At 33.8% G+C, this 23,192-nt stretch overlaps 1 protein-coding gene across 4 annotated transcripts in view; it reads left to right on the top strand.

The window, feature by feature from the left end:
* Dmd (dystrophin) overlaps nucleotides 1–23,192 on the top strand; it is a 2,099,091-nt gene that overhangs the window by 1,586,634 nt on the left and 489,265 nt on the right. For all 4 annotated transcript variants that reach the window (XM_047536255.1, XM_047536256.1, XM_047536254.1 and 1 more), the window contains exon 55: nucleotides 10,788–10,977. In XM_047536255.1, the coding sequence (XP_047392211.1) occupies nucleotides 10,788–10,977 (190 nt within the window). The remainder of the gene's footprint in view (nucleotides 1–10,787; nucleotides 10,978–23,192) is intronic.

Genomic DNA, 23,192 nt, shown 5'->3' with positions numbered 1-23,192 from the left:
AGTGGAACATTCAAAAATACTGTGTGATCTAGAAGTTTCCCATCTCTAGTCCTTTTTCATATTAAATATTCTTCTCTAATTTTCAGAATGCCTTTTTGTGTATATGAGGCTCATAAAATTGGTTTTCTGGACAAAAACTGATCTGAGAATTAATGAAATAATATTCTCTTAGAACATAACCTACTTTTTGTTGATACAGTTGCCACTTTTATAAAATTGAATGAAATGAACAAACATTTAAGATTTTTCAAAATTCCCAGGCAAAATCTTTGAAAATTCTGTGATTATTACCCAAGTTATAATCTATTGCCACCACATTTATTGGTATGGTCTCTATAAAAGAGTAATTCACACCCTTCTATTCTTTTTCCCCTCTCATAGTTATATTAATTGCTCTTTAACCATGTTAGCAAATGCAATTCAATTCTATATAAAAAATATAGGAAATTATGACAGTAGTCATTCAAGACACTTAAAATACTAAATGCTATGTAGATGGAGGCTACACGAAAAATACAAACTGATTTCCTGAAAAGATTAATCCAGTAATTTAATATAGCAAATAGATATACATGTATACAGAGATAAATAAGCCTTTATTAGCTATATGTCTGAGGCAGAAATATTTTACATTTAAAAATTTTTAGATTGGTAGGTAAGAAAAGTACAGCAGTGTACTTGCATTTCATGAGAGCATTTGACAAGGTCTTTTATTATATTCTTGTGAATAAGTTGGAGAAATACCAGCTAGATGCACAGCAAATTGGATGGTTTAGAAACCATTTCATGCTTTTACACAAAAGATGTCAATTAATAGATCAGTGTCAAGTGGTGAAGGAAGATCTCTGGTACTGTGCCACAAGGTTTTGTTCTCATCCCTGACACACTGGATGATTTTGACAGAACATGAGTAGAGCTACAGAGAAGATGCCCATCAAATTTATGGGTGATAAAAAGCAGGAAGGACAAGAGTATGTTGGGTGACAGAAGCCAAATGAGTGCCTGGACCAGCTGACTTTTAAGGCCCTTTCTCTACTTGATATCTCTGGACCAGGATCAAACTTATAGGCAATCAGAAAATTTACCAGAATAATGGGCTTATTTTGACAGAAGTTATTCTTTTTTATGCCCTCTGTTTTTGTAATGTACCTAAAAACATTAAATTAGCATTCTTTGCAGAAGCACATTTTAATAATTCAAAAGAAAATGTATTAGGTTTTCATGTAAGAGTATCAGAAATTCAATCATTAACAACTAAATACATTGTGTTACCCAGTAAAATTGTCTACCATCTCACTTTTGCTGCTAGTATAAAACTTGATGAAAGAAAGAAATTCCAAAGATTTAACAAAGCAGAACACAATTTTGGTCACAGATTTGCTTATTCTCATTTTAAAACATCTTGGTTATAACTCGATAACATTCTATTCATAGAATCCATTTTCTATTACAAAGATGATATCTACAAATTATTGTGATTCTTGACTGATGTATGTGAATGCAATGTATAAAATTTAAAATTCTATGCAAGTATAAATATTGTTCAATAAATTCACATCGAGAAATCATTTTAAGATGTTGAAGAACATGGGACTGTAGCCTCATTTTTAGAACCCTTGCCTGGTTTTAATTGAATTTACTGAGTATGTGTTAAATGCCAGGAACTGTGGTGTGAATCCTTGCCCTCAGGAATTTACAATAAGTTGATAATGGTGAAAAATATAAAGACTATATTAGGTAGTGTATTCACAAGTCAGAATCCTTGAAATCAAGTGCTGCGCTCAGATTCATTCCTTTAATGTTGTAGTTATAATTGAAAAAATAAATTCTGAATTTATGACCATTCCTCATAAATTTTAATTGATTTTTTTAAGGCCATCAATGCACTTCGAAGTATCTAGGTCTTTTAAATGCTATTTCCCCCCTAGTAATTAAAAGTAAGATAGCAAAAAACTTTAAATCTTTATTTTGATAAGTTTTAATTAGCCCAAGCTATTTGTAATCCCACATCCTGTCTTGTAAATCATATCTGAGCCATTAAAATCGATTTTAAATTAGAAGGGCAATTCTTTTAGAATCTACCAAGACTTAGTCACTTTTAAGATTAGTTCATTTCTCAGTCTTATAAAATGTATTTATTTTACTCTAAATTTTCTAGGAAAGAAATGCATGAAATATTTTATTTTCATGTTCAATATTTTTCATGTAAAACATTTCCAAAATACATAGATCTTCAGATAATCTCTATCACTAACAAACATTTACTAAATTATCATTATGAGGTCACAACTATATATATAAGAATTTTCCACTACTTCTTAAGAACTAAAATATTTGATTACTGCCTCTTTTTAAATAAAATTCTTAAGCCTACCTTGAGTAGAAAGTGTAGTATTCATTCCAATAGGTCTCTTGGATGGCAGCTGAAAATGATAAAGGAATAATAATTTATTTTTGTCTTCACACACACACGCAGTAATCCTAATTCATGTAATAATCACAGAAACAAAGGACTTTTGGGAATAACAATATATTAATATCCATTCTATTTACCTCACAGGGAGATTGGCAAGTGTGCCTTGATAGGTAATATCTTATAGTACAGTGGATTGAATTGGGTGTTTCGGGTTCACCACTTAATTTGGAAACTCAATCAGCCTCCCTGAAGGTCAAATTTCTCATCTATAAACTGTTCAGAATAACAATGACCTGCTTCACTAGCCTCATCAGGCTATTTAAAGTATTGAAGGAGATAATATCTGTGGAAGAGTCTGAAAACCAAAAAATAATATTTTAGTGCAATGTACTATAGCAATAATCATTGAATATAAAGAACTCTTTCTGAAGTGTATTGGTTAACCACAACAGAGTGAGTAAGGATTTAGATAATAAGGGTTGCAAATATTTAAGCACCTTTAACTCAAAGTTCATATCAGAAATTATGAAATCATTTATATTTCCAAATTCCATTGATAAAAACTACTATGAGTTCATTTCATCTGTCAATGATATGTTTTAGTTACTTCTTTTCTTTAAAATGAATCTGCTATATTTGCTTTTCCTTTTTTTTTCCCCCTGATGCAAGGGATGGAACCCAGGGCCTCAGACATAGTGTTTACTTTTTGATCTTAGAAAATTGAACCTGCCTGTCTTGCTGTCTTCTGATTATTATATATTGACATCTAACAATTCACAGTTGTGTTTTTCTGTAAGCTATTGTGGATGAGGATATATATATATATTTGCTCAACTTCACAGTCATGAGATTTTAAAGAGGTAATGCTAGGCATGCCTTTTTAATGGGTTTCTGTACTATTTTCCACACATCTTTTTAGAAGAGAAGCTACTTTAGTCTATCAATATTAGGAAATACACCTTTTTAACACTACAAGGGACAAAAAACAATTTAAAGACTCACATTATCCAAATCATTGAGAATTTATTTAGAGCAGAAATTGTGTCCCATGAGAAGCCCGACACTAATCTGTTTGTTATGTATCTGAAAGGTAGTGTTATCTACATTTTTTTTTCTAAAAACCCTTTCTGGTTCTATAAATGTCCAAGATAACATTTTGTGTCTCTATATGAATCAAATCAAATGTAATTAATTGCTCTCAACATTATGATTCATTTTTCCCAAATCATACATTTTGGGATTGTAGCAGTAGACATAATATACAGATTGAAGATTAAAGAGTATTAATCTCTTTAACATTATGAGAGAGAAAAATAAGTGTATGTTTTATCTGTTCATATTTTGTGTACATTTCTTTCATCAACTCATTTTTCTTAGTGATTTATGACAGAGAGACACAAATCAAATGAAATTAATGCAAAGAAGAGTAGAGAGCACAATGTTGTCTCTTTTTTCTTTTCAGAAATGTCCCAATAGTCTTAAGGAAAGTACATAATTATGGTTGTTCCCCTAATGATATATTTTGCAAGTCTCAATTTTTAAAACATTTGTAGGGGTTAAAAAAATGAAAGAGATGCAGTGTATGTTTTAAAATTCTTAATATGATTGATAATGCCTACATTCTTTTACTATCTAAAGGTAAAGTCTGGGATTTTTTTAAACGAAAATGTCTGCATGATTGAAGGAAGTTTACATATATAGCTTCAAAGCTGTAGTTTATCTTTGGAGGACTAATCTTTTTTTGTGCAAGTGTGTTGTTACTGCACATGTTAAAAGTCATTCTGTGTTGTCTGGGGTGACGAAAGATGGGAATGAGTTTTCTGAGAACTAATCAGCAATACTTTGGGAACATTTAGGTCGTGGTTTCCAATTAACTTTGGAGAGTTTGAGTAATTTAGTACCAGACCTCAGGAGAGAGGGGATGAAAATCTTGCTAATTCATATGTCAGTGTATAGCAAACCAGCAAATTTGCGTTGAAAATGGATTTTTTTGTTTTGAAGCAAAAACCAGCTAGATTTTTTCTGCAATAGTTGGGGTAATAACTTTATATGAGTCTTTCCTTATGTGTAGGTATTTGTGCATTTCAACAACCCTACTTATGGTAAAGTGACAAAAAGATTAATCTGTGTTCCAAAATGAAGGCCAAGATTCAGTGGCATACCTTTCTTGCACTTTTCTTTCTTTCACTTGAATTAATATATCTGAAAGGGGTGGACATCAATATCTATCTTCAGAGTTAGAAAAACTTAGTTTCTAAAATGCAAGACTTGGACTATAATCCCAGCTTTGTCAATTATTTGCAAACAACCTTGGCAAAGTCATTATGGTTCTCTGAGAATCAGTCACTCCAACAGCAAAATGAAAGCATCTATAACCTGCACTGTTTATCTAAAAGATTTCTTATTTTTTTATGAAAATTCATTCAATTAGACAAACTTTTATAAGCATCCATCACTGTATTTTGGATTAAAGCCCAGTTAGATGATTTCCACCTTGTTTGATAAGTAAAAAGGCCAAAATGTTTAAGATACATTCATTGCTTGTTAGTCAAATTAAGTTCATGAATGCAACATGATGCATGTTACATCTGAGCTACTGGTAAGGAATGCAAATGAAGTGCATTGTAACTATAGTTAAATGTTTACCTATCTCCTTTGCCAGACTTGAATATGTTACATGCCAAAGTCCATGTCTTACTGAATTCTGTATCACCACTATCAAGCATAGATCTGGCACATAATAGGCATAAAATAGATTCATGTGTGAATCTATTAATGAGATGATGATAGGCGTGTGCAAATAAGAATTAGGTTCAGATGTAAAGATAATCTATTTAAAGGTAGAAACCTCTGGGAGGGAATGAAATATCTACAGATTTGTTTTTTAAACATCAAAATTCAACTTATTTACTAGTAAACTATTAGAGACTGCAATAGTTACAGAGAATTTGAACTTCAGGTTAACTTGGTTCTGTGAGTTATGTTTGACATTGCAAGAAACTTTTTGTTTTGAAGGTCAGGTACTGGTGTTCCTTCTCTCTGACCTGCATTCCTGAAACAAGGAACAAAACCATAATCCTGTAAAGCTTTCCTTAAAAACATCATGGGATATAATAGGGTAAAAATGAAAATAAACTAAGAAAGAAGGATTCAGAGGATTTTACATGGTTACTCTATGACAATACAGGGCACAGACGGAAGTGCTGCTTAGTGGAAGACTGAGCACTATGAATTTCCCCAATTTGTTTCACTTAAAGAAACACCTGGGCAAAATAACCTTCCATATCAGATTGAGCCCCTTTTTTCCTAAAAATATTAATAGTGTAATATTATCTATACATTAATTAAGCTTTTCAGCCTTACCTTGTGTTATGGTTTCAATACTAGGTGTCCCCCAAAAGCTCATGTGTGAGACAATGCAAGAAAGTGTAGAGGTAAAATGATTGGGTTATGGGAGCCTTAATCCGATCAGTGAATTAATCCCCTGATAGGGATTAATTTGGTGGTAACTGTAGGCAGATAGGGTGTGGCTGGAGGAGGTTGAATCCCTGGGGGCATGTGTGTGGGGTATATATTTTGTCCTTGTTGAGCAGAGCTCTCTCTCTCTCTCTGCTTCCTGGTGCCATATTCCCAGCTGCTTTCCTCCACCACACTCTTCTGCCATGATGTTCTGCCCCAAGGAATGGAACCAGCCATCTACGAACTGAGACCTCTAAAACTGTGAGAACCCTAATTAATTTTTCCTCCTCTAATTGTTCTTGACAGGTCTTTTGGTCACAGGAAAGAAAAACCTGACTAAAACACCTTGAAAAGTAAACAATCTCCCTTCCTTTCCTCTTTTACTGTTGATGTATTAGGTGTGCCTGTAAGAAAATGGTAATTTCAACCACCTAGAAAACCTGAAGCCTTAGAGATTATTCAGAGATACCATAGCATGAGCATTTCTAATGACAAATCAGAATATACATATTGCCTCATTGATGATCATTTCTTTAAGACAGTGAAGATGCTAAGATGTGCTTTTGGTGATTCATCATCTTCTTACAAAGTTGTCCCTGGAAGAGCAATTTTTCAAGTTGTACTAAATTTTGTATCTCTGGCCCTTTACCCCATTGATAGATCCTTACTTCTAACTAGTGATAATGCAAATCCACATTATCTACAGATCTCCTTAAAGGACAGCTAAAAGTGCAATAACCCTTCAGGTACAATTGCTGATTGGGACAATCCCCTATCCTGTCCCTTTTGGAGATCACTAATCTGTGCAAGTAGTTGTCTATTTCTACACCTGCATTCCTTAGGCAAGTGTATTTTTAAAGTTCTTATGACAGACACTTCAGCAGGTCAGGTTCCTCAGAAAGCAGATACTGAGAAAGCAATTAATGTCCAGAAATTTTATTGAAGAGAGCTTTCAGGCTTAACACCTGTGAGAGAAGAAAAAGAAAGGGAGCAGAATAGGGCAGAAGTAAAAGCTGGGCTACCCATGCAGCTGTCACCATGACAACAATCAACACCCCCTTCCCCACAAAGAGTTAGGGTAGCCCTTCAGAATTACCCTGAGTTGGAGTAAGGGAGCCAGCGTTTTATAACCCACACATTAGATATCGACCTGTCAGCGGGTCCAGCATGCCTCAGGAACAAAGGGTGCAGCAGCTGTCTTTAACAGAGTCCACTCCTGAGGACTGTTAGCCAGAAGCACACCCAGAGACTGGGGCAAGAAGCATTTCCATCCTGAAGAGGGGTCTGGGCAGCTCAGCACAAGTGTCTGCTACATAATAATTCTCAAAGTTTAGTCTCTACTTTTTTTTTTTTTTTTTTTTTTTTTTTTTTTGCGGTAGTGGGGATCGAACTCAGGGCCTTGTGCTTACAAGACTAGCACTTTACCAGCTGAGCTATCTCCCCAGCCCAAAGTTTAGTCTCTAGCAGTAGTGATTCTGAAACTTTAGCATGCATGCATTAGAAATGTTGGGAGGGTTTATTTTTTAACAGCTTACTGGACTGTATCTATAGAGTTTCTGGTTTAGTAAGCCTAAGATGAGGCCTGAGAGTTTGTATTTCTAAAAAGTTCTTTGATGATGTTGGTTCTACTGGTCCATAGACCATATTTGGGGAATCATTGTTCCTTATCACCCTGTTTATATACTGAGAATACTACAGGATGTCCTTGCAAACAGAGGAGAACCTCTTGAAATCATCATACCATTCCTTACTCCATCAAATTCTCAGTTATTTTTTGTACATTACAAAGCTGGAATAACTGATGACTAAGCTTTGCTATGTAAAACGTTCTTAATCCATATAGTAGATTCTTTGTAAAGCATTATTACTCTTTCTAATAACTGGTCATTTCTACTTTTAAAATTCAACACTTTTCTCCAGGATTTGCTGTCATGGACAAAGGAAACAGAAAAATAATCCGTATTCAGGATCTTTTTTGGTCTAAATCAATCTTTTACTTATTTATGATTCTCATTATTTTTATATTTCTATTTATCATATAAGCCATTCAAAGCCATATTGCTGAGAAAAATTAAAAACTATAGGCTATATTTAGAGTTATTTTGAATGCATAACTATAGAAATTAAGTATCCTTCACTCATTTCTGGTCTAGACTTGGCACAATTAAAATTTAGGAATTCAGTGTACATGCATTGGACCCAGGAGAAAGTCTATAGTCTAAAAAAAAACCTATATAAGCAGGAAACAACAATCTCACCTATGATCAAAGAGGATTGTAAAAGAGCTCATTTGAAGAGATATTTCTGCTCTTGCTGCCATTGGATTTTTCAAAAGTGTTTCCCAAATTAGAAAATATTCAGCCTGATGTTGTCAATATTTCAGACCACGAGGGTATCATTTAGGAAAATGGTGCCTTACTGTCCTGAAAGAGTTATACTTCTTCCCTAAGGGCCTAATTTACAAAGCAGCAAACTCACTGGTAGGATTTGGCTGAAAATCTCATTGTCTGGGTAGAACCCTTTCATCTGATTTATGTGCATTGCATTTTGCAAATAACTCTTAGAAAGTTATTTACTAGTTACTTTCTCTGGAAACAGAGGGTAAGTGGTGTTTCTAGATTAAGAAAAGAGGAACTCAGATGCATCAAGTGCAGCTCATCATGAAGATGAAGCTAATAATAAAATTCACAATGTCTAATTCTCCAAGTTTCACTTGATCAGTCGGAGAATTTCCTATGATCCTATTATTTTGTTTGTATTTGGAGTATATTAGAAAATATGTCAATAGCTAATTGTGCATTCATCTTCTGGAATATGACAGCTTATTTCTGTCCCATATTTTAGGCTGGAGATGGAGTAAGTTTTAGTGCTAACTGGATGAAATTGCCTCTTTTGCAGTTCAGGAACAGTCACTTGTCAGCAGTTACATGGGATTCAGCCTGTACATTGCATGCCAAATTGTAACATTGAGATTCTTGAAGCTGTGAAAATGTTTCTGCATTTTAAAATCCTGATAGATGACAATTTTGATATTTGTCCTTGTATTGATAGTTTGACTCCAAACTAAATAAGCCAGCAGGCCAGGCTAGCCCTTGAGCTCTATGGGGTTTAACTTTGCCCAACCAGAACACTACATTGCCTTTCAGCTGCGCCATATTAATGTTTATTTAGGAGTTGATAAATAGCTTAGTGCAATACTAACTTTTTTCCAATAGCTGCATCCTCATAAACCTATTCTACCCTCCACCAGTTAATGCAGACAGAAGATTTTTATCCAGTATGAGCTCTGAAACTACCCTGTGAAAGACTGTGTGCTCAGCAAAAACCTCACCCATGATGAATAAACAGCTCTTTTGGGGGCTTTGCTGCCGCTGGCTCGGCAGGAGTTGTTTGCCTGGTTTGCACATCCCATGATAAAGTTGCTGCTGAAATAAATTGCAGTTTTGCATAATTATTGACAATCACATCTTAACAAGCAGTGTGTATCGTATTCAAGTGTTCAATTTTTTAAAATCCATTTTTAGCTTGTGTTTAATCCCAGAAAGTGTTTGTGTAGTAAAAGAAGGCAAATAAGGCATTTAAATAGAGTACTAATTTCCTCATTGCAGGCAAAATTTACCTGAATCTTTTTAGATGGGACTGTTACTGCCTATGGCAATTTTCCCTCCTGAGCTATTATTATGTATGTGTTTGCTGAGGGCATGTGTGTGTGTATCCACAATGCATGCATTATATATATTATCAGAAAATGTAAAATTTTAAAGTTTTTTTTGTATCATTAGGAAATTTGTTGCATCCTTTTAAAAGACTAGAGGAATGGGAAAATAGGATGTGGGTAGAAGGAGCATTTTTGAGTAACTATAATGAGTAACTGTGTAACATGTGAGGTGCTCAACTTTACATGCTTTATTGTATTTGATTCTCATCCCAGTCATAGCTACTATGAGATGAGGAAATGAGAAATCACAGAGGTTAGTAACTTGCCATGTCACACAACTGGTAAGGGACACTGGGAATTGAACCTAGATCTGTCTGATTTTTAAGGCTCTACTTTTTCCATTACACATAACATTTTTCTTTTGGGGAATATTCGCAGCTGTATGACCATCATCTAATGAAATATGAACCTAGTGCAGTAGTTACAACACACTAGGGTCACGCAAAATGATATTTTGCACAATGGTTTCTAGGAAATGTTGTTTTTCCTCTTGTTAGTCTTTCTTTTTTTTTTTAAATACCTTTATTTTATATTCTTATGTGGTACTGAGGATTGAACCCAGGACCTCATGTGTGCTAGGCGGGCACTCTACCACTGAGCCTCAACCCTAGTACCACTTGTTAGTCTTTCTTTTCCCTTTGCCCTCCAATCTTTTTTCACCTTCAGTGAAAAAAATATCTTCCAAGACTCTGTATCTTCTTGACTTTTCTCCTTACCTATCTAATCCTTGTTTCTTGCTTCAGGGTGACATCAAGATAGGCCTGTTGAGGGATTTTAGGGTGTTACCTATAAAGATTAGCTTTAAATTTTGCAGCATATTAAAATAAGCATTCAATATTACTCAGCACAAACTGCTAAGTTTAAAAGATGATAGTGTTGAGTATCTATATATGAATTTGCAACTATCCAAAGCGTGTGTGTGTATACACATGCTCATGCACAAGACCCATTTCTGTGGAGGGGAATTATAGAAATCTGTGATGGTCATTCATGTTTAATAGTTATTCTTGCATGTATTCCCCCATGCAGAAGCCTTTAAGATACATAGAAATGAAGATAAGTAGCACAGTATTCTAGTTGTTGTTGCTTAAAGAAGAGCTTGAACAACAACCCGCCTTTGCTCTTTACATGGAGTTCACTGGTTACCCCATTCTGATATTTGAGAATTGCATCTGGCTATTTGTTTCTTTGCAGAGTGAGCGAGCGAGAGGCTGCTTTGGAAGAAACTCATAGATTACTGCAACAGTTCCCCCTGGACCTGGAAAAGTTTCTTGCCTGGCTTACAGAAGCTGAAACAACTGCCAATGTCCTACAGGATGCTACCTATAAGGAGAGGCTCCTAGAGGACTCCAAGGGAGTAAGAGAGCTGATGAAACAATGGCAAGTAAGTGAAGCGTTTCCACTTTATCACTCTTGCAAATCCAATTGAACAACTCTCAGCATTTGTACTTGTAATTGATAAGCTGAGGACAAAATAAAATTGTTGTTTTATACAGTCCAATATATTTCAGCATTTGGGCAAGAGGAGAGAGGCAGAGGGAAAAGGAAAAGTCATTTGTGATTCCATTTAATATCCTGATTGTCTAAAAAATACATATTTTTTGACCAGAAAAAAAGATTGCATACAAAACCAGAGCTTTGGTCAAGCAGAAACTTTGCTCTGACAGAAAAATAAGTTAGGGATTGGTTTATTAAATTGAAAAGGTTGCCATTTTTGAGTGTTTATTTAATATTTTACAGGGAAAGCATTGGTATGAATTGTCTGTTTTATTTAGCGTTGCTAACTGAATCAGTTTCCCTTCATTACTTTCAGATACGTTTTGAAATGTTAATCTGGCATTTTGTAGTTTTCTTCCTAACATGATCTGTGAAAATAAAAATGAAATGGCTAAATTTGTCATAGTTAATGATCATACAATATTCAGACAATTGTTTTTCCTAGAAACAAAAATTATTGCTATAAAGTTTCATAGGCATAAACAGTGAAAACAGAAATGTGGGGTAGTTTTGTTTAAATGGAGTCTCATTGAGAATCATATTCTGCAGTTCAAGGAGGCTCTTCAAGTTTATTCTTAGTAACCGATAAAATGTACTGGAACTATTGTGGAGTGTTATTACGTATAGCTGGTTTTTCTGGCTTTAGTAGGATCTCAAGTACAATTTGGTATGTTAAAATAATAGGAATTTTTAGACCAACCTAATTCTTTGCATATTCTTAAATTATGATGAAAAAAGTGATAGTATATCCTAGGTTGAAAATAATTCCAAATCAAATCACTATAAGCAAAGTTTCTTCCTCTTACCTCCTCCTTGTCAATGTTCTCCATCTTTTGTTTGGTTTGGATATGATATTTGACCTACTATGCTACTCTGGTGCATACAGTAGGTGACAGTGGCAATTTATAGCTGCTTCATCATTCTTGCTTAATCATCCTCCTCTGACCCCACTTGCTCCTCCACAGTGCATGTTAAACTCTTTGCTATTTGGAAAGTAATTTCTTCAGAACAATACCTAACTTAATTTTTATAAATATCTCCCAGGGCTTTTGATAAAATGTAAAAGAAAAATGTAAATTTAGGGTTTTTTTCTTATCCTTAGATTAATGGTTAGACAATATACTTCTGTAACTCATTTGGTTTCTACTATTTTATAAATAAAGTTTTATTTCACCTTATTAATATTCATAAAACCACCATAGAATTTTAATAAATACACAAGTTCACATTTTTCCCACAGTTATGGTTGATAAATAATATAACTTTGTGTGAATTTTAAAGTAAATTACTTTGAAATAAAGTAATTTAATTACAAAAAATAATTTAATGTCATGGATTTAATAAAAATTTCTCTTAAAACAGTGAACAAGACTGCCCGAGGACAAAGATATGTCCATTATCTCCTAAACAATTTTTATTTATAATATTATATAATTAAAATTCATATTTAAACTATGAATCTTAAGAAATTACAAAATTTTGAATCATTGAAGGAAAAACTTGCCATGTTTCTTAACTATATTTACTATGGACAAATGGAAAAGTAATTATATATTAGGTTCAGATTTCTCAACTCTCAAAACAATTGGAAATTATGCAGAGAAAATGTCTTAACATATTATATTACTGAATAAGATGCATATATATTTTTTTTCCTTGCTTAGCCATACCAAAGTTGTTGCTTACATTAAGTCCAGTGTTAAACAGGCTACCCTTCTCCAACTTTAAGCTGTAGCATAGGTTATGTATAACCTTCAGAATACCAAAGACAAAAACAGACAGTGAAAATAAGACAGGGGCTTTTTACTGCCTCCGCCTCAAAGTGATGAACTATTATTTATTGTTAAAAGCCATATAATACTCCCTTAGAGTTCCTTCAAACCTTTGCATATCATTTTCTCCTTTAACTAACTTTAACTAAGTTTCCAAAATTATTTTTAGGCAGTTTTCCCTTCCCCTTCAGTTAATATTTTGTTTTCTATGAATTCCAGTTGCCTGAGGTTTAAACTACATATTATGGATAGGAATGACATTTATAGCCAATTCCAACCTTTAGTTAGATGGTTGAATAATGGTCTTTTGATGAAAGATTTGCAGATGTCAGAGTAAAAACTGTGAACTTCTGAAACTATTGATTATTTTTAATGGCACATTTCAACTGATTGAACTGAGTCAAGAAGCTAGAGTTTAAAAACAACAAATGGAAATGCCAAGCTTGAAAGTAAATAAAATGACATACCTTAGAAGATCATATACAATTTCAGTACTTCAACTACATAGAAGTGTTTGGAGATTTTTCCCTCTGAGTATGAATTTTTACCTTGAACAAAAGGATTTTTCTTCAATATGTATGAAGAGAAAAAAGTGTCTTGATATGACTTTTACTTCATTTGAAGAAGCCTCTAGCATTGTATTCAATGATTCATGTTGTATCAAGTATCAAGCCACACATTTAAAAAGTGAGCTAGGTGCATAGGTGCAGTGGCATGCCTTTGGTCTCAGCTACTTAACAGCCTGAGATGAAAGGAGGGAGGATTACTTGAGCCCAAGAATTTGAAGGCAGCCTGGGCAACATAGTGCAACTGTATCATAAGAAAAGGAAAAGAAAAGAAAAGGAAAAAAGAAAGGAAGGAAGAGGAAAAAAGAAAGAGAAACTCCAAATTCCTGGCCAAAGCAACAGCCCTCCTAGTAGATTTCTACATACTTGTGTAACTCAGCAGTGTTGTTTGATTTTATACAAATGCTGCTGAGTGGAAAAAGAGAGAGGGTGAAAACCTTCATGAAATGTGTTTTTCTCTATGACTGCCAATCAGTTGTTCTATATATGGAGACTTGGCTCTTAATAGACTACTCATCACTTTTGTTTATCAGCCAATTCACTGGATATTTAATTCTCCCAGCAATACTCATAATGCATAAGTTCAAAAAGCATAGATGTATTATGAAACATGCTTTCTGAATGGAATTAACCTGATAAATTCCATTCTGAAACACATTAGAACTTCTTTGACTATTAAGAAAAAGTGTTATTTACTTTTCTTTCTAAATCAAGGAAGCATGTTACAGTTGTCCTTGTCCTTCAAATGGATGCATTTTTCTTATGAATGTTGTTACTTCTGATAGTCTAACTGGAATTTCTATGCTGATACACTTTTATGGACACCATACAGAGCCTGAGTGGTGATAGTTTGGGAATTTTTAAATTGCGTATTTATCTTTAAAATGAAGAACTATATTCATAATTGAACCAGATTCTTTTTCAATCCAAAACATTTCCTCTTTGGCCCTAAGAGAGTTGATAAAGATGTTTATGGTTCAAAGTTCTAACATAAAATCCTAAGTATCTAACTGAATATAGGATGAGTCTACATCTTTGCAAATATTCCTTAAGAGTTTCAGAAATCCTAACTGATTCTCTAAGCACTCCTGAGAGATCATTGTAACACCAGTTGTAGAGGTGTGTGAGTGTGTGGTAGAGAAAGATGGTCATAAATGTTGTAATTAAGATCATTTCTCAGCAAAAAGAACTAAGGAGCAATTAATATTTGAAAACCCTTCATCTGTGAGTTGGGTCATATGTTTTACTTTATCTCGGGACTTCACTAGTCTCATGTTTTCCTTTATCTCCTGTCAACCTCCTCTCCTTTATAAAAATTCTCTATTAAATAACACATTTCCAAGAGACAAGTTTGATAAACTTTGAATTGTATATCTCAGTACACCTATGAATTAAGATATCTTTGGTTTCTAATACATTATTGAATTTGGGGAAGGAGTTTCTTTAAGTTTCCCCCCCCCAAAAAAAAAAACACCTTGGCCTACTGGTTCATTCCAAAAGAAGAAGAAAAACTGCAATCTTAATATCATAATGGGTACCTTGAATAAATTGGAATATCATATTTCTCGGGAATATCTGAGATTAGAGAGATAATCTATAAATCCCTTTGTCTAAGAAAAGGAAAATTTTAGTATATTCTTTTCTGTTGCTTTAACTTTGAATTGAGTTTTTATGTATTTTTAGTCTATTTTGATTATTGTCTAAAGAGTGTGAAAGTGAATCTTGATATCTTTCTTTTGCCTGCTGTTGACTGCCTACCATTCTGGATATGGAAAAATGTTACATATATTATTTCCCTGAAAACTCTTATTAATTCAGCAAATCTTTATTAAACATCTGTCATGCATCATGGTGTTAGGTCTAATGTAATGATAAAAACATGTTTGGAGTGGTGATTTTCTTTCTTTCTCTCTTTTTAGTGGAAGAGGTGCTTAAACAAATGTGGTTTATTTCATAAAGTTCTAGAAGATTAGAGACCTCTCCTAGGCTTGTAGATAGCAGCCTTCTCTGTGTGTCCTTTCCAGGCAGAGAGAGATATAGAGACAGAGAGAGAGCACTCTAGTGATTCTTTCTCTTTTTATAATGGAACTAATCACATCATGATTAGTACCTCTGACCCAAGATAGGTGTTTTTCAAACATAGTTCAGAAAAAGTATGGGGTCATGTAATGAATTTAATAAGTATCAATCCACATTTTTAAATAGAAAGGAAAAAATTAATAGAATAGAAAAAAATAACTAATCACTCTTAAGTCAGGGTCATTATTTTTTGGTGAATCTTTAGTTTCCACTATTTATATGTACGTTTGTGTGTATGTGTGTTCATGTGGGATCACTATGTAACATACTCCAAAGACTATATTAGAACATGATTTCTGCCTTATTCCAGAAGTAAAGACACATGCTAAACTGAAATTATGCTAGCAAGATGAAAACTATAATAGAGGGCTAAAAAAGATCTAGCAAAAACAGTATTAAATACCTGAAAATAATTATTTATCATTCCTTTGGAATTAACAAGTGGGACAAGATCTTCTTTCTTTTTTGAGAAACATTGAAGAAGTTACTTCCCCAATTTTAATAATGTATTAGAAATCAAAGATAATTTATAGGTACACTCAGTTATACCTGTAATCCCAACTACTTAGGAGGCTGAGGCAGGAGGATCATGAGTTTGAGGATAGCCTGAGCAACTTAGCAAGACTCTGTCTCAAAAAATAAAATAAATATACAAACAGACGATAAACCTAAGCCTATCAGAGAAGCCAGGAAACTCACATAAAACAGTGGTTTTTTTAACCTTGTTTATACATCAGAGGAGCTTTCAAAAATGTTTAACTTCGGGTTCCACCTTTAAGAGATTCCAGTTCGATATATTGCATGGTTCTCGTGACCAGACAAGGTTGAGAAACACCATTTAGAGAAACTCAAAATAATTTATCAAGAGTTAGCCAGGTACACAGAGTTGGAAAGAGCATTCCTGGCTGAGACAACAGCAGGTTCAAAGGCCTGGTCAGTATGGTAGTTTGAGAATCTAAAGGAATCTCTCTGTGAGTGGAATATGATTATTAAAATAAATGAGATTGGAAAGATCAACTGGGGCTAAATTATAGAAAAATAGCATGATATAATGGAGAATGTGCCTTGGAGGTGGAAGGACCCCTAATTTAACATTTATTACCTTATTGCCTGATCTCTAAATCCCATTTGTATTCTTCCTGTACAGTGAGTATAATACTTCACAGGATTGATCAAGAGTAAATGATAGGATATAGGGAAGGTGTCTATAGAGGAGAAGAGAATTGGACTCAAAGAGCTTGAAAAGTGTAAGCTGGCTTCCTCTTCCCTATGATAACTCTTTTTTCCACATTTTTATGGGTGTACTATAGTTGTACATGTTGATGGGATTTGTTGTTACATATTTGTACGTGCATACAATATAACAGTATAATTTGACTGATAACACTTTCCAGCATTTCCCTTCTGGACTTTATCTGTAGTCTTTGGAAACTCACAGCTTTGTTTTATGTAAGGAAATGGAATAACAAGACTTGTGTTTATAAAAGACCATTCTGGTAGCTCTGAGAATGAGTTGGAAAGATCTCAGCCCTGTGCAAGGACAACAATTAGAAAGTTATTTGTAATATTCCAACCAAGAAATTATAACTCAAGTAGTAATGTTGGAAAATGAAGCAGATATGTGAGATGGTTGGATATAAAATCAACATGGTGATGCACTCTATGGGAGGTAGAGGTGACGAAAGAATGTGAGGTAGAAGGAGTCACTATCTGCTAACCACTTGACTAAGGAAAGAACAGTGCCTTCATGGAGTTGCAGAATTCAAAGAGAACAAACAGGTGTGGGAAGGGAAGTCAAGAACTTGATTTGGTCGGTTCACCAAGATGTCTGTGAGGAATACAAGTAAAAATATTGCCTCCCTGGAAGTGGGTCTGAATTCAGAGGTAAAGTTTGGAGAAAGATCTGAATTGACAAACAGCAACAAGGAAGGCATAGAAATAAATGATACTACACACAACCTGATATAATTATTTGAATGCATCCATGCCACTCAGAAATTCATCCAAATGCCACCAAAGTTTCACTGTAGCCCAAAATTGGTATTACATGATGTTATATTCTATGTTATTCAAAAGGACATAGCCATGGAAACCCTCCTAATCACTTAACCATGAAAAAAGGCAAAGAATTAGCAAAACTTCTGTGTAAAACTCATACCATGAAAAAGTAAAAGCATTTGAATAATGTATCCATTTTCAAAATTATTTTTAATAATGGCTATTAGCTTATCTCATATGAATAGAAATTTTTATTTTTCTTCTTATTCTCATTTTGCTACTATAAAATCTGTATCTCCACATTCACAATACTACTGACTATCATACTTAGTAATAGATTATAGAACTACATGTTTGTCTTCTTACTATATACTTTAGTATGTTGTTTTGGACACTGAAATTCCTATAGATTTCAGACAGAATCCAAAAGGAAATAGTGAAAGTAATTAGAAGATTAGAAAAAGGAATCACTGAGGACAAATGTTCAGGATTGCTATTTTTTATCTTTGGAAGAAAAGAAGACTAAATATAGAAAATAAAAATCCATTTTTTTGTCCAGTGATGAAAATAACCACCTCAATTTAAAGTAATATGAGTTTCATCACTTGATTATAAGGATTGTAACATTCTGAACCATGTTATGGTCATGTTCATATGAAAACATGTTAGCCAAGTGTACTGAAACCTTTAGAACTTCTCTGGATATTGCCATTACATTAGGCAATTATCTGAAATGATACAAGGGAAGCACCAAATTGAATAACTTTTTAATTCAGCTATTAGATTCTATAATTTTATATCTCTAAAGGTAGAAAAACCCACATAGGTCAGATACTGTGCATACTAAAAAGTCAATTTTGATAGCTCCTAATAACCATTGTCTTTTATTCTTCACAGAGGTTTTGTGAGGATCTTAGAAGGTAATAAATATAAAGGTACTTTGAAAAAGCTTTCTGCAAGTGAAAGGTCCTTATTAATGTTATGAATTATCATTAGTCCAAAGTCAAGCCAGAGCTATAAATCAAATACTGTAACTCTTAAAATTCAATGGATTAAAGTTATATTAATTAATAATAACTAAAATTTTTACTTTTTATGTTTGGCCAAGTATTTTTACTTTCATTTTCTAGTTTGATTTTCACTAAAGTCACTATGGTGTTATGCTATTATTATTTCCATTTTCAGTTGAAGAGGGTAAAATTGGAGTTTAAGTAATCTATCTATTGTTCCTTCCTTAAAAATCAAATAACTTGTGTTTTACTGCTACAGATTAAGGGCTATTATGCAAAATCAAAGCCTATCACAATAAATGTTTAGTTTTCTGGGATCAAAACACCACATATTTATCCAAGTATTAGGATAGATGATAATAGCTAATATTTTTGAATACTTATTATGAGCTAGGCAGTATGCTAGCTAAGTGTTTCACTTGTATGATGTAATATCATCACACCATTAATACAGATGAAAATACTGAGACTTGAGGTTGTGTAATATCTGCTGAGTTCATATAACTATATATAGAACAATCTATTTGATCTAAACTTGACCTTCTGACCTTCTATTAATCCTACCATCCTACTCACTACCCACTGACCTAGCATTCTAAGCAATGACCCAAGATAACCAAAAGCAAGTTTTAAATCATTCACCTAATAGGAGTGTGTTGGTTAATTGGAAGTATTTCTGCTTTCTAAACACTCATTTTACCTTTACATTTTTCAGTCCAGTTTCTACATTTTTCTGGCAACTGAACACTTCTCTATGAAATCACCACAACAAGTGTTCTTAAACAAGTGCTCATTATCCTAGAAAACTGTGCCTATTTTGGTATTGCTACCCATCCAAGTCTACTAAACAAATTCTCACCTTTTCACTTACTAGGATGATGCATCATGCTAAAAGTCTCCCTACTTCTCTACTCATTCCTTCTTATTTCCTTACCTGAGTAACTATTCTTGGTATTCTTTTCTGTTCTCATCAATCTCATTATCTTCATTCAATAGTCAGAGAGTAGTTCTTAAGTATCAGATATGTGCTAGATATTTTATCAGAAATAGTCTTCTATCTCCTTTAATCCAATTTCTTGAGTATTTTTATCAGTTTCTAGTATTTATCCTATATTTCTTACTGGATGTGGGACATTACTTACTAAAATGTCTCAGAGACAGCATAAATTCAATATGACTGAAATAGAACACACTTTTACCCTTATCTCCTATCTTGCTATTTATCACAGTACCATCACTTTAGTCAGAGAAATTTCAAACCATGCAGTCATTTCCACATTTATTTCTCACTTGCCTCACTTTCAAGTTTATTTTCAAGATCTGTGGATTTTGCCCCCACAAGCCTTTACATCTATTTATTTTTCTTCAGGAAACCTTTTATCTTCCTCCACTCATTCTTGCCCACCAGTTGCTCCAAGCCAACCTTTAGATTGCCATTTCAAATTAAGCTTCCTAAAGCATAACTTAGATTGTAACTAGAATATAAATGCTATGAGGGGAGGTATTTGATTTATCTTATTTATTATTATATTTCCATTGCCCAAGACAGTGCATTTCACCTAATAGGTGCTCTATAAATATTTGTCAACAAATACATATATAACTCCCCCTTTCAAACACTGTTTATGACTCTGTAAAGCCTTTGAAATGTCCTATAAACTCCTTCACCTGACTCTCAAGGATTGGCCCCAAATCTCAATTTCTAATCTCATTTCTTATTTTACTTCTCTGCATACCCTCAACTCCTACAAAAACAGTGTGTGTGTTAGATTTTCATCACTGTGACCAAAATATCTGACATGAACAACTTGGAGCAGGAAAGATTTATTTGGGGATCACAATTTCAGAGGTTCAGTCCATGGTCAGCAGACTTTATTGCTCTGGGATCACCAGAGCATCATGGTAGAAGGGTGTTGAAGAAGAAAGCTGTCAACACATGGTAGCCAGAAAGCATAGAGGAGAGTGGAGGATCATCTAGGAGCAAAATGTTCACACAGGACATACCCCCAGTGACCTACTTCCTTTGGCTACACCCCACCTGCCTAGTTACCACCCAGTAATCCATTGACATTATTAATCCATCAAATGGATCAATCCACCAATTATGTCACAGCTCTCAAAATCTAATCATTTCATCTCTGAACATTCCTGCATTGGCACATGAACTTTTGGGGGACTATCTCATATCCAAACCACAACAAAAAGGTAGCCAAACTAGTTTGATGTCTTTGGATGATCTGACATACTCTCCTCAGATTGATTTTCTTCATCTCAATTTACCCAGAGGCTACATACTTTTCAAGGAAAGTTATGTTCAAATCTCCCCTTGTTCCCTGAGGTCCTGAGCTAGAAGACATCTTGTCTCCCTCTTGATTCTATTGGTATTTCTCTTTACTGTAAATGATGTTTAGTGCTTTCTACATTCTATTAGAGAGACCAGACAGGACAGCATTTAATAGTGTGAGCTTTGAAGCTTGACTATCTGGGTTTAAATTGTGAATCTTGTATTTACTGACCATGGGCACACTTCTTAATTGCTCTCAGAATACATAGCTATAAATAAAGGGTAATGACAACAGCTACCCTTCAGATTCTAATGAGGGTGATATGAATTAATATATGTGAAGAGTATAAAACAGTATCTGACACATAGTAAGCACCCAATAAATATAGCTAATATTATGTCATTGCTATTTTTAGGTGCATGTGTGTGTGTATGTGTGTGTATAATATATAATCTAGTGTATATATTTATAAATAAATTTTAGCATTGGTTATTTTACTGTAGGCTCCTTGAAGGCACAATTCTCATTTGATTTGTGTGAGAAACTACTTAATAATAAATGCCTGGATAAAAGAAACTATGCCTAAACTGTTGGCTACCATGAGTGTTGGAACTTCATTTTTTAAGACAGCTTTAATTGTCCCATATTGTTAACATTCAAAAGATTTTAGCTCTTAAATGTAGATACTGACTCATTTTTGAAAAGCTCTTTAAAGTCTTCAATTATAAACAAACTTTAATACCCCATTCTTGAGGATAAACATACTACACTGAAAATTAAAAAGATATTTTGTCTTTCATAATGACCTCCTTAGAGAAATCAATTGACTTGCCATCCTGTTTCAACTAAACATAAGACATTGGGATTCCCTGAAACACACTTTGGTAAAAGTAGTTCATTTTCCTCCAAACACTCTGAGCAACATAGCAAATCATACCAATGCCTCATAGATATGTTAATAAAATTAATAAAGTTGTTCAAAATGCATGCTATGAGGCAGTAGTACTGATGACAATGAGAAGGTTTTACTTTGTTTGATCTCCATCAGAACATGGATGAGATCTGTATAATTTCAAGACTTTATCTCCAAACGAGAATTGAAGAGCTCAGGAATAATTGGACCTCAGAAAAAGTCAAAGGATTTCATGGCCCTTTATTCTCCTCTCTTCATCTAACCTCCAAGAATTCTTGAGAGTCAGTGGTCTTTGGGAACAGAATGTTCAGGCTAAAAATGTTATTCCTTTATGTGATAATGGCATTCTCTCCCTTTCTTATTAGAAAATTCTGGAAGTATGAATTTGGAGGACAAAGAAAAGGAGTCTTCAGCATTGTATTTACTAATTATTTGAAAAACCAACTTCATCTTAGTGTCTCTATTGTGCCTTTCATAACTCTAATGATAAAACATTTTAGGTATTAGTCAAAGATTAATAATATTCAAAATAATTTAAGTTATCAGCATGTGATTTTCATTCCACATGAGGTCCATTTGCAGTTTACATGGTTTTCTAAATTACATTAAAATGAAATGTCAAAAAGTTCACATTTTTTCATGTTTAACAGCATCAATCTTTAAAGAAAAGTTATTGAACAAAGGTCTGTGCATAAATCAGCCATTCCCTGTAGAGGTAAAAGAAGTCATTACACCTGGTTATGAAAGAGAGTTTCATGAATACAAGGGGCATAAATCATTCCCCACTGGAGATCATATTAGTCGAGATGGAAGAATGTCTATTTCCTGATAGTGAGAAAGGAACAAATTACTTCTGTTTGCTCCTGCATCTGTGGTTATCCTTGAAAAGTCTGTTAGCATGTTGAGTATTCAGTATTATTAATAGTATAACTTACAACTATCTGAATCCTTATAAAGGTAGTCTTTAAGTTTTCTGATGCTTTAAGTTTTTCCTTTCTAATGTGTTTTACCTCCACCACCTTTTAAAATAGATCATTCTCTGGGAATTACAGAAAGTTATTCTTTGCAGAAGGCAGCATTTCACCTGCTCTCATGAGCCACCTATGTTTCACCTCCATCCTTTGCTCCCAATTCAACAATTCAATATTGAATTCAATTCAGGGCTATGACCCCAGAGAGAATGAGACCTGGCTATTTATGAGTCACTCAATCAGGCATTCTGCTCAATGATTTGCTTCATAAATCCTATTTTTAGTTTTTACAGCAGTTTTACAAATGGTTGCAAAATGGTTGTACATTACACTTTTAAAACCTGAAAGGAGTGGAGATAGCATTTTCTCTTGCTATGGAAAAATGTCGATATTCTGTTTTGGAGTAGAAAACAGTTGTCATTATTGAAGTGCATATTCTTCTATTACTATGATAAATTTTTATATCCTGGCAATTTATACATAGTAGAAGAATGTACCTTTTAAGTTG

This window comes from Sciurus carolinensis, chromosome X (assembly GCF_902686445.1).
Source record: "Sciurus carolinensis chromosome X, mSciCar1.2, whole genome shotgun sequence".
Taxonomy (NCBI): domain Eukaryota; kingdom Metazoa; phylum Chordata; class Mammalia; order Rodentia; family Sciuridae; genus Sciurus; species Sciurus carolinensis.
The sequence above is the reverse complement of the archived record's forward strand: the minus strand, read 5'-3'. Positions and strand labels throughout refer to the sequence as shown.